This window comes from Melopsittacus undulatus, chromosome 4 (genome assembly GCF_012275295.1).
Source record: "Melopsittacus undulatus isolate bMelUnd1 chromosome 4, bMelUnd1.mat.Z, whole genome shotgun sequence".
NCBI classification, from domain to species: Eukaryota; Metazoa; Chordata; class Aves; order Psittaciformes; family Psittaculidae; genus Melopsittacus; species Melopsittacus undulatus.
In genome coordinates, this window is record NC_047530.1 from 28,959,281 (window position 1) to 28,972,120 (window position 12,840).

General features: G+C 40.2%; 1 protein-coding gene across 1 annotated transcript in view; it reads left to right on the forward strand.

The window, feature by feature from the left end:
* The first annotated feature begins 1,393 nt into the window (after nucleotides 1–1,393).
* The window catches only part of FBLN5 (fibulin 5), a 47,679-nt gene continuing 36,232 nt past the window's right edge, over nucleotides 1,394–12,840 (forward strand). The window contains exons 1-4 of the mRNA XM_031049325.2: nucleotides 1,394–1,840; nucleotides 3,985–4,039; nucleotides 5,490–5,541; nucleotides 6,685–6,927. Coding sequence (XP_030905185.2) covers nucleotides 1,824–1,840; nucleotides 3,985–4,039; nucleotides 5,490–5,541; nucleotides 6,685–6,927 — 367 coding nt within the window. The 5' untranslated portion in view covers nucleotides 1,394–1,823. The remainder of the gene's footprint in view (nucleotides 1,841–3,984; nucleotides 4,040–5,489; nucleotides 5,542–6,684; nucleotides 6,928–12,840) is intronic.

Sequence of the window (12,840 nt, forward strand, 5' to 3'; positions counted from 1 at the left end):
GTATGTGCAGCAAGCTCTTCATCTACGCAAATGGATGCTCAGAGCATGTGTTTTGCTGTAGAGCTGTTTCCTATAGTTTCAGTTGAGCTTCACACACCTAATATAGAGCAAGCCCTGCTACTTTTCAGCTTGTTAGCTCTCCAGATCACTGACTGTATTGAGAAACACTGGAGTTATGGAGTAATGAGATCACTCTCTGTTAGCCTTTTGCCACAACGTAAATTTGCCCAGTCTTTGCTATGTATTTCTTGCCTGCTTTCTGACCCATGACAAAACTGCCCTCTCACAACATGCCCAGTGACCTTCTTCAGAAGTGCCTTGTGTGAGTTTTTGTTAAGCTCTGGGAAAGTCCGTTTAAATTTGATTTTTATTCATCTGCAAATGTATTGGTTCTCTTTGAATAATTCTAGGAGGGTGTTTAATATCCCATGCAACACAGGTGATGCAAGGAAGCCACTGAGAGGCAGACTTTCAGAAATGGCACTGTCTGATGCTGTCATTTTGGAAAAGTAATTTGGACAGTTGCAGGCAGTTAATGAGGTACAGAGCTGTTGCACTTCCCATTAGCACCAATATGACTCAGCAGCCCTGGAGCATCTCAGTCTTTATATCTTAACCTGGGTATCCATGCTTAGAGGCCAGTTTTATGAATATCTGTTGTAACAACTCTGTTTCTGAATCTGCTATAGAGAGGGATGACAGATTTTTGTCCTATTGTGCATCTCACATTTGTTAGGAATAAAGGATTTCCTCAAATGGAAAACTCAACAGAACTTTGAAGTAGTCATCTAATGTCTGTGCGTGTATTCAGTTTCAGTGTTCATCTTTGGATCTAGCATAGGCCTTGCAGCATCTGATTGCTTACCTCTCACATCTCATAAATGTTCTGTTTGACATGTTAAAGGTCTGCTTGTGGCAATACTGCAGAACACCTGAAAAAGTACTTTATTTCCATCTTCTGCAGTTTTAACTGGAGATCTGCAAGATTTGTCTTTCCTGAGAAATACTTCACTCTACAAGCTGCTCCCTTAAGCATGGGGTCAGTGTTTGCAGACAAACCATTTGTTTTCCTTTGAACTTTTAATTTGTTTATTCCTGTTTTCAGATAATCCCTGAGCAATATAGTTCCTGTAGCTGCAAGTGTCCTGAATTCAAGTTATTCACCTCCCAGAGGGTCAGACCTTTCATCAGTATGCCATTGGCACGAAGCAGCGAGTGTTGCATATTCATTGTGCGAGACACAAGCTAGAGGGCCTCCAAAAAGCCTGGCTTTTTTTTTTTTTTTGTTCTCAAAGCAAGGAAAACAATCCCTTCCCTTATCCAGTCCCTTGATAAGGGTTTCTGTCCAATAACGGTGCTCTCTGCTCTGAGGCACATTTAACTGTGAAGTTTGCAGCGGGAGAGGCTTTCCTTCAAGCTGTTAGTGTTTTATCCTGGCAGGCTCCTCGAGGTTGTTGTGAGGAGTCTAGCCAGTTGGTGAGCTTTGTAATCTAAACCAGCTGTCCCAGGCTGAGGCCCCCATTTGCATTGTTTAACATACTTAGAAAATGAAGTGTTCATTTTTAACATTCCTCCTCCAATTGGTTTAATGCTGAATTACAGAAGAGAACTAAGCAAAACCAGGTGCTTTCTCTGTATTCTCTCCAGTGTCTGAGGAGGTACAGACGGCTCCTGACCTTCTCCATTACTTGCTGTTTCATTCTTTGGACTATAAATGACTGACGAACTGAAGTGCTAGCAGAGGGTAATGTTTGGAAAAAGTTTTTAGTTATTCATCAGCACAGACTCTGTTTTTTTTCCACCTTTCCCTAACGGTTTTGGACATGCAAGGATTAAAAAGGTAAGTGGTATGCGTGCAACTGCTTTACTTACTGAAGGGAAACCTACTTGTGGAAAATAACTGTGGCAGGGATTCAGTATGCCAATCCACTTGCTAAAGCCGTTCGCAAAGAGACGGGACCTCAGTGGTCAGAGGTGGCGAAAGACAATCTGTCTGTTATTAAATCTGGGCTGTCTCTGACAAGTTTCTTCGTAATTTGTGCTTATACCCTGCGCTTTAGGAACCCCGGCATCCGCGGGAGTGCTGAATTGTGGCAGCAAATGATCCCACTGGCTACAGTGATTGACTTGAAGCTAATTAGTTACTATTGCAGAACTTAATTACTAGTTTAAAATATTTTGCCTGCTGGGCAAGCTACTGTGAGCAGCTGCATGTAGTGTTGATAGGTTGTGCTGTGCATGTGTCTTAATAATTCTTGAGGGGATTTGAGATCTAAAGTAATGAGCAAATTGAGATTATGGTTGGAGGCAGAACACATATGAGGCAGTAAGGTCACCCCCCACCAAGAGAAAATAATCTATTACCTTGTAACAATGGAAACTAAGACTGTCTAGAAATGTATAAGTCTTGTCTGACAAGTTTTATAGGGGATTTTGTTAGTGTGCACTGCTCTGTAATAATGTAGAGTGTAGCCCAGTTGCTAGGTGTTAACATTCAGCTAAAACCTGTTTTATTTCCTTTTAGTGCTGTTCTTGCTATATGCAAAGTGAGTACACAGTCTTTGTAATGGTGCATGCTTTAAAATCTCTTCAAAAAGATTTGAGGAATCAGTAAATGAAGTGCAATCCTAAATGGGTAACATTGTACTTTGAATGCTTTCCATCTGACTCCAAGGAAACGTCTGTGCAGAATTTGCCTTTTCTTGTCACTCAGAAGCTGCCAGCAAGCACAATCTGTCTTTGTAGCACTACGGACAACCATTTTAGGGTTTATGTTTAATTTTCAGAGCTTGTGCCTGTCTTCTCATTTAAAACAAATTTGTTCAAATGTGTCGGTCACTGCTTGCGTGTGGTTTTGTCTGATGCATTTATAGGTCTTGTTCAAGAGCTCAGTTTGCACTGGAAATCAGAGACAGCTCTAAGAGAGAAAGTTGGCAGCTGGCTTGGGTAGCAGAAGGCTACCTAAAATATCCCTTGCTTCCTGTGCTGGTTTTGTGGGAACGTATCGTATACAATTGCCATTCAGAAATAGAATCCAAGATAAGCAAGATGTGGGTCTAATTGTATTGAAAAGAAATTTTGTATGAGGCAGTGGCAAAACACTGAAATCCATAGTACATAGACAAAATAATTTCTTATTATCCTTTCATGGGTTTCAGTCTCCTGGTAAATACTTGGGGGTGAGAGCTTAGTTGACCAGAATTTTTATGCTCTGGGTAAGGAGTTCCAAAAATTGCCTCAGAGCTCTGTTAAAAAGGGATCCTCTTCTTTCAGTTGCAGTGAAGAGACCCAGTAGGTCCCACTACATGCTAAGATGATATAAATGTGGAAGGCTTCACTGAAGATAGCAACTTCTAGTAGCTGATGACCTGGCACAGTCTGTCTGCTTACAGAGCAATGTATTGCTCAAGATTGAGTAAAGGGACAGAATCTGGCCCTAAGAAAATGGATTAATCTCAGATATAGTCTCCTGGGGATGAAATGCGGTTTAGCGGTTAGAGCAACTGGCTTGGATTCAGGACCTCCTGCATGACATGTCTGCAGTCTTGCCAACGCGTTGCACTGTGAGCTTAGGCAGGGCCTGTGCTCTGGTTTACCCATCTGTACAATGTGCATAATGTGCAAGAAAAGCTTCCATATTTTCAAAAGAAAGGTGTCAAAGAGGGGCAAAGATGCTTACTGAATATTGCACACTTGTTCATTAAACAGTTGCTGCATGGGGTGTCATAAAAATATAGGTTAGTTAATAGGCATGTACAATCTAATTTTAATCCTAGTTGCACAAACCCATAGTATATTAGTAACTGAGATCTGAGTGTGGCCCACAGTTGTATTACTCCTTTCTTGAGGCCAAATTTATGTTAGAAAAATGCTGTGGAATATACTGAAATGTCACTAGAAATTAATTTGTCTATGTGTATTTAATTCTATATAATGAGCCTGGATATTAGAAGGTTTTCAACATATTTTCTATGCACATTACAGGATACTGACTGCTTTCACACTGGCCATCTGCCTTTCAAGACCTGGAAAAGCACAGGTGAGAGGTATACACAGAGATCTATGTACTGTTTTGTACTGAAATGCTGTATGACATGAGACTTAACTGGCTAGCAGGTGCATAGGAAGCTTTGTGGTCTGGGGTTTACATGAAAAGGAAGCTGTGTGGTCTAAGGGTTTAGAGGGGAGAACTTGGAGCCAGCGATATTCTGGAGTTGAACATGGACTGAGCTTGTTGACTCAACATTGCCAGCTCAGCAAGATATCCCTGTAGAAACCTGGAACTCACTGAAAACCTGATTCTGCCTGTTACCTGAATGCTTCTGGAAAAGGAAATGAGAAAAGCCATCCCATGAGACCAGGGACTGCTCAATTCTGTGGTGGGAATATCCACTCTTGGAAACCTTTTTCATATAAATAGGCATTTTCTGTGTATAGCAGGATATTGTTTTAAGACTGTTTACTTTTGGACTGTGATCCTGAATGACTGTATCCTAGTTTTCATTTTAATTTATGCCTGATACCATTTTTGTTCAAGAGGCAGGGCTTTTGCGGGTGGATGGAAGTAAAGCAGTCCAGTTCCTGAAATAGCAGAAGCATTAGTTCTTTGTGTTCTTGTGTTCCATTTGGACTTTAAATCAGGAAAAACAGTTCCCAAAGGCATGTTAAGTTTGGATTCCTAGTTGATAATCCAGATATACTCAGTGTCAAGAGCTGTGTTTCTAAATACCTTTGCCAAAAGTCTCTGAAATGTAGTTGTTTTTTTTTTTTCTATTACATTGAAAATTTCCTGCACATGGCATGCTTATGGATGCTTTTGTGAATATGTCTGTATGGGAAATGCTTTTCATGCCCCTGGAGAATTTTTGAGATGTCTTTAAGGGTTTGTTTTTATAATTTGAAAAAAGTTGTTTCCATTGTGATTTTTATAAAAACATCCTGTACCATAAATTGATTTTTGAAGTCTAAGCAGAAAGTAACTTGAAACCAAAATTGTATCAGTGACTTCTTTCTGAAGACACTGAAACTGGTCGTTTTGACAGTATTGGATTCTTTTCTAGAACAAAGTTCTAGAAAGTTGTTGAAACCAGTTCTACAGCAGTTTCACTGCTTCTGAATCATCACGTACTGTCCAAAAGAAAATAGTTGTGTTAAAAAGTATCTTAACTTTTCCTGCTAACCTAGGTGTAGTGTATGTTCTAGGTGTAGAATATGTCATCTAAAGATTTATCTTCTCAAAATCAAAAAGCTTGGTGTAAATGAAAAACCTTAGTTTTATTTTATTATTTTGTTGTAACTGTTAAGGGTCTGGCATATGTTCTGAGACCTCAGGTTCATGCCTTGCTGGTTGTCCTTTGGGGAAGGGATTTCATTTTGGTGTACTGTAAAGTGCTGGACAATTGTGCTAAATGTAATAATCTAGATGAGCATTTGATTCTGAAACTCTCTCATTTTACAGTCACTGAGTGTCCTTTGCTTTCTTATTTTAGCAACAATGCACTAATGGGTTTGACCTGGATCGTGCCTCTGGGCAATGCTTAGGTAGGACTTTAATTAAATCAATACATTTAAACGGAGTTCAGAAATCCTGAATTTACTGAGTTTACATTGTGCTGCTGCTAGTACATTTTAGTTGAAAGTTCTTGCTGTGTGACAAATATGTGTGTTTGTGTATCTGCATATATAAATATACGTATATATAAAAATATGTATGTGTTTACATAGCACAAGTATATAGCAACATTGTTGAGATACTAATCAGCTGTCAGTGATTCTCAAATAACAGTGCTGCATTCTGATGAGAGCTCACTCTAGTTGCCCAGTGACAAGGGTCGTTCATTCTCCTCTTTCTCCTTCAAACTCAGTATTTAATGGCTTCGTTGGAAGCCTCCACTTGGCGGCTCAGAGAGTCTACCACTTCTCAGCATTGAAACTCCAAGTAAATCGTTGAGGCAATATAGGGAAACACACACTTTGACCTATAGCATCTTTTTATCAATGGCATTCAGTTTCTAGGGCAGCATCTTCTGCATGCCTTAAAGTCACTCAAGCAATAAGGAAAAAAACAAAAAAGACTGCTTGCCCTGTCATAGCAGCCTACTGCTTCTGTGCCCCAAGAACCAGGCAAATGCTCAGTTTGGCTAAACCATTTCTATCTTTCTAAATTTAATTCAGCAGTGATCTCAGTTATAGCAAGAAGGAGGTCTGAACCATGTCGCCAGATCTGAACATCCCTAACTTCTGTGGGAGGGAGCTCAGGAGTTCCAAATCAGAATCCAATTTTCACAGCTGGGCAAACCAAACCACCAGTGTTTGAAATCCTGATCTGCATGTTGTGGTTTGGACAGATCCTTTAGCAGGAACAGGCTGTAGCATGCTGTAGTATTGTGTAAATCAGTGCTTAAACTGAACATATACAGAATAACAAAGCAAGCTTTCCTCTCTCCTTCTCCCCTCTGCTAGTGAAGCAAAGCGAGTAGAATATAGGGCATGTTGCATATATGGGATGTTCCCTGGCTTAGTATGATCTGACTTCAAAGTGGGGCTCCACAAGGAAGGATTAGCTTTTCCATTCAAAAAGAGTATCAGATTTTTTTGGCAAAGTCTTGAGAAAAATGTTAACTATTTTTTGATAGCTCCTATGGAGAAGCAATCACTCATTTCATTTTTGCATTTTCATTCCAGATATTGATGAATGTCGAACTATTCCTGAGGCCTGCAGAGGAGATATGGTGTGTGTCAACCAGAATGGTGGCTATTTATGTGTACCCCGAACAAACCCAGTGTATCGATCACCATATCTGAACCCTTATTCAAATATTTATCCACCGCCCCCAGCACCAGGCCCTGTTCCTAACTACCCTACTGTTACAAGACCTCTGATCTGTCGATTTGGTTACCAGTTGGATGAAAACAATCAGTGTGCTGGTAAGTAGTGGAAACCTTTGTTCTATACTTTAACTTATATTAAAGCTTGTCTGACATTGCAGAAACAATTGTCCTTTAGTAGTTGAATCACTCAAGCCCAGTGTTTTGATGTTCAGTTACACTTTTTTAAAGGATGTGAGCTGTACATTTCATATAGTCATTACTTGATGCAAGCCAAGATAATATTTTATTATTTAATCAGTCTTATTATTTAATCAGGAAACCCACTTTCATGAGAGAAGTAATGTTTTTATGAGATAAACCACCAATTGATGGCAGGGGATTTGACAGTGCATCAAAGGCATGCCTTTTATTCTTATGATTCTGTCCTTGAGAGAGAAGGTAGCTGTCCATTTAAAGTGTTAGGTAGGGACTGAGAGAACCTTGATGTAGTTGTTGGCCATATGTGATAGTTCAGATGTCTGGACTTCAGTCTTCCTCCTTTAAATGGTATAAATAAGAGTGGTTTCCTCTCACACTTTGTGTTCTTTGCTGACACTATAAGCCCCTTGGAGCACATATGTTTCTTATCTAGAAGGTGGTACACAACTGTTAGCACTACCATTGCCTTAATGACTATAGACTTCAGCTGAGACTGGAACTCCCTGTTGGAGGCACTGCATCAAACAACACAAGGGGAAAGGATCACTGCCCCAGCAGAGCACTGACTTTTCTTAGCACATTCATGTTCCCCATTCTCAAATAAAAAAACAAAATAAGTCTATGAAAAATTTCTTGTGTTGGTAGTTTTTCTACTTTTGCATCTTTTGCTGGATTCTGATTCCACTTACTCCATTTTATACTGTGTTTAACTTAAATATAAGCTTCTTCTGTGTTACTCAAATTTAATGAAGATTTAGATTATATCCCTTTGGTTTGCTTCATTTGATAATGTCATGTTATGAAGGAACAAACAAAATTTTCTTAACCAAACAAAATAAATTCCACTGGCCAAAATATTTAATTCGGTGCCAAATCCGAAATCAAGAGCTCAGGATCAATGATCACCGGTGGCTGCTCAGGGTAAGTGCTAGAGGTATAGCCCACAGGTCTACCACAAAGTGTACCCATAACCACAACCACCACTTATTTCTGTGTCTCAGTTGTCCTAATGGTAAAAGTTTTTTATCTGTTACCTCGTGTAGGTAATTGTCTGCAGGTTTTTATTAAAATCTGTTTTGAAACAGGACTGGTTTTTGACAATAAAAATAACCCAAAACAGAGAAGATACGAGCTTTCAATACAGAATGTTGCCTGTCTTTAGACTAAGAACTGCATTTAACTCAGAACACTTCTTTATTGAATGGTGCTGCAGAACAACACAAGAGCTAAAACTGACTTGTCTTTTGGGCTGATTCTGCCCTATTGTCTGAAATTTCTGGCAGGACTTGGTTTCAGATGATGTACTTTGTTTGCTTCTAGTGAGGAGACCATGATGCTTCTTGGGAGCTGTAAGAGTCTAGATTTAAATTCACAAAATTCAGGGCACATTTTTCTGTATTTGAATCATTGCCTTCATTACATTTCAAGGTGGGAAAAAAGTATTTTCTAACCTGCTGCGGGCTGTAATAGTAATACCTACTGGAACAAAAAACCAACAAATAACCTAAAACAAAACAAGCAAAAAACCCCAAACCAATCTGTGTGGGGATTTTTTATGAGGAGTTTTGAAGTCTTGTGATAACTGGTAGGTTTGCTGTTAAGATAAGCATATATACCATTCAGTCATTTGAAAATTGAAGTAGTCCTTCTCATCTTAGCAAATTGATCAATCTCACTCATATACCTACTGCTTTGTACATTTCTGGGAGTGTTTTCATTTTGCTAATTTTGATGTAGATGAAGCAGGAAATGGGTCAGTTAGTGGAAGAGAAGTGCTGAAATCAAAGTGGAAATGAAAACCCTCTGTTGTCTCTGGCATGTCCCATGCAAGCCGTGCTAATCAAAACAGGTGGATTTGGGGAACTTTGACAGTGGACCTGCCAGCCTGCAAAGGAATGTATGTTCCTATTCATGCTGGCAGAAATGTGATGTCTAACGCTTTCTTCAGTCAGGGCTGTTCACTTCTGTCACTTTAACTTTCAAATATGGGAATTTAATTGTGAGAGAAAGCCTGGTGAATAGACATTAACGAGAATAGATGGGAAAAGACAGGCTGCTGTTTGAGTGCTGCAGCTAGCTGGGAGCAGTTTTAGAAAGCCTGCATCAGGTTTGAATTTGGGCAGATGATGGATCATATTTGTGTTAAAGGAAGAAAAATGAAACTTAAAGAAAACAAGACCTGTCAGAGGGAAGGGGTCTCTGCTGAGGTTAGATTTAACTTTCATTCAGTGAAATCCTCAAGAGACGTGTGTTGGTGCAGGATTTATTTTTGTATCTGTGTGCACTAGGATGGAAAGTGTGAACATGAAGGAAGGTATCTCACTGCAGTGGTGGTAGAAAGGCCTGATCCCCTGTTTCCAGAATGTCTGGTGCAGTTAACAGCGTATTGTGCTCTTTTGTTCTTGAAGTCCTGGAGATAAGACAGCAGGGAACCTTGACAGGATCCTCAGGAGTAACCAAACTTTTGCCCATGTCATTCAAGAAAGTCTGAATCACATGAATAATAGGTCTATCCTATTATAAGCTGATTATAAGCATTTCTCATGTTAATGATACTTCAGCTGCTCTGTGCTTCCTGCTTGTCAGAATTCAAAAGCTCTTAGGATATAAAGCACTTTGAGAGTTAATTTGTGGTGGAATGGTTGAAAAGAGTAAACTGAAAGCTATTTTGCCTGGTAGCTGAGCCACTATATAACTTACAGGTTTGTTACGTGGTGTTCTGGCACCTGCCTTCCAGCACCTTCTTTCCAAATAAAATCAGTCACAGGTATTTCCATCAGAGATGATGAGACTTTCTGCTATTGACTTCAGGGGAACCAAAGCGATTCTAATGCCAATGTTTCTGAGAAATCTCCAGTTTTTAACAGAGCACACATTTTTGTCTAGTCAGATATGGGATTATAGGTCTGGGCTACATCTTCTATTGCGAGGCCAACAGAAATCTTTACTTTTTCTTTGCATTCCAGTCAAAACAGCTTATTAAAGACAGGAACCATCCCTAAGAGATTTGCAGCCTCAGCTCTGAAGAGCTGAGATTGTTCAAGAGACTTCCAAAGTGAAACAGAATTAAAAGTTAATCTGGAAGCTGTGAGATTTAACAGGCTCTTTTCCGTTGTTGTGTGTGTGTGTGTGTGTGAGTTTTGTTTCTCTTTTTTGTTTTGTTTTTATCCCCCCTTTTTTAGAGGTAGGAAGCCTGTGAGAGGGTTGCTCTGTCCCAGCCTGGCATCTGGCCTGCCTGCAAAGGCTCTGCATTCCCTGGCTCTTAGAGGAATGTGCATCCCTGGTGGTTCACATAGCATTCCCCCTCTTGGGCTGATATTTCCAACACTGAAAAAAAAAAAAAAAAAAAAAAAGACATTTAAGCCATTCTTCTCCCTTTTAAGCTTTTTTGCCTCATCCTTTCTTCCCTGGAAGGTTCGCCATCATGTTCACCACTCCTTTATCTCCAGATCTTGTCCCATGTGAAAACAGAACCTTTCCTGGCACAAGTGACACCTGTCAGTGAGAGCTTTGCCCATTCCAGTGTCTTCTGCGTGGTGCAGAAGTAGCTGTAGTCATTTGTTGCTAGAGGAATATTTTAATAATTACTTTTTAAATCTTCTGTGGGTTTAATTCCTGCTAAAAGGCATTTTTACCTCTCGAGTTGCTGAATGTTTTGTATTTTGTATGTATAAATGTGTTGTGTTTTCAACAGCACAGGCTGGTAATGATTTATAACACAATTAACACTGGAATAAAAGACCATATACAGGAAAAGGCAAAGAACATCTAGCACAAGAGCACTGCTTGAACTGTTTGTTTTCTGTTGCTGCGTCTCTATAAATACAGAATGGTTAGTCATAATAATGACTTTTTGTTCAAGGAACTCAGTCTAGTAACTGTTGGCAGGATCAAACTGGAGCGAGGGCCCATGTTCTTGCATTATACATTCATAAGCTGAGAGCTCTTTCCAATTTCCCTTCACTCCACCTTGCTGTTTCCTGTTTTACAATGATTTTTAAAACATGCCTCAAACACAGATCCTTCTGGGCATTGTGGAAAGAACTGTAATGGGTGGGCTCCTATTTTCACTTTCTCTCCTATTAATGCACATGCACAATGTGGGGAGTTGATGGAGGTGGGGACGCATCCAAGAGAGTTGAATGGAGGGACTGGAGAAAGCAGGCTGCAGTCTTCTCTCGGACTACTGCAGGGAAATGGATGTTAGGAAAGATGCAAGCATAAGGCAAGATGAGGATGACCTAGAGACAGAAGGAAGGGAGGAGGCCAGAGGAGTTAATTACAAAAAGAAAAGAAAACAAGAAAGAAAAAAAAGGCATAATTTTTTAAAAAACAAAAGCTAAAAGGAAGAAGCATGAAACCAGAGGGAAATGGAAAGATGCTTTTCCAAGAGAGAATTGTTCTTCAAGGCCTCATTTGTGGAGCAGTCATTGCTTCAGCTTTCCTCACTTCCCAAAGACTGCCAGGACCTCCTACACTCCCCACCTACAGGTCCCCATTCCTACATTCATGGAGCAAAACTCCTTCCTTCAAAACATTACCTTTGCACAGATGGGTTTTAGATCATTATCATTTATATTGCAAGCATACCTAAAACCCACATCCAAGCATGCAATTATACTGACCTGCCCTGTGCACAACCTCATTAAGAACAGCCTATGCCTAGATGAGTTTTCAAGCAAAACGAAAGAACCAGATGTGTGTGTGTCTTGGGAGAGGGGAGGGAAATGAAGATTCAGGAAACTGAAAGGAGGTGCCCAGGTCTTGTGGCAGGCCCATGGCTGTGCTGGGGGTAGAACATAGAATTCCTTATAGTATCATAGAATCATAGAATAGTTAGGGTTGGAAAGGATCTCAAGATCATCTAGTTCCAACCCCCCTTCCATGGACAGGGACACCTCACACTAAACCATATCACTCAAGGCTTCATCCAACCTGGCCTTGAACACCGCCAGGGGTGGAGCATTTACAGCCTCCTTGGGCAACCCATTCCAGTGCCTCACCACTCTTACAGTAAAGAATTTCTTCCTTATATCCAATCTAAACCTCTGCTGTTTAAGTTTCAACCCGTTACCCCTTGTCCTATCACTACAGTCCCTAATGAATAGTACCTCCGATGGCTTATCTACTAAGTCAGGTTGCCTCCTAACAGTGACTTTTCTAGTGACTTCTCTGGGCATATAGAAACAGATGAAAGAAAAAGAGGGAAATGCAGCAGGGAGATTATGCCCTGGAGGGAGAAGCAAATGTAATCCATTCCTGCCATTGGCTTTTTAAAACCCATTTGGTTCAGGTCTGTGTTCTTTTGGTCTCTGATACAATCTCTTCTGCTGTTCTGGAGGATCAGCTCCTGAAGGCTATGCACGGTCCATGTTAGGGCAGCACTGCCATCATGTCCAAATTAACTAGGAAAAACAAAAAAAGAAAGATTGCATGAGAATAGGTTCTGAAAGGGGTTGAGTGCAGTGTCCTGAAAGGATATGTAATGGATAACAACTCCCATTTAAATTAAGGGCCATGATATGTAGCCTTTATTTATAAGATGGTTTTCCTTTCAGGTTTTGTACGGGGAAATATAAATTCAGACCTCATGCTGCCATAGCAACAGGAAAGTTGCTTCTGAAGCATTTCAAGAAGAAGCTGTAGTTGGTGGCTAAGGCTTGGGTTGGAGGATTTTGCAGTCAGCTCTTGACTTTGTAATACATAAATGTGCCTGGGCATTTTGGTTCTTCAGGTCTTTCTGTGTAAACTGAAATCGTAATTCATTTTCGGGATTGTACCATGTGTAATTTCATGAGTAGGTTATAGGTG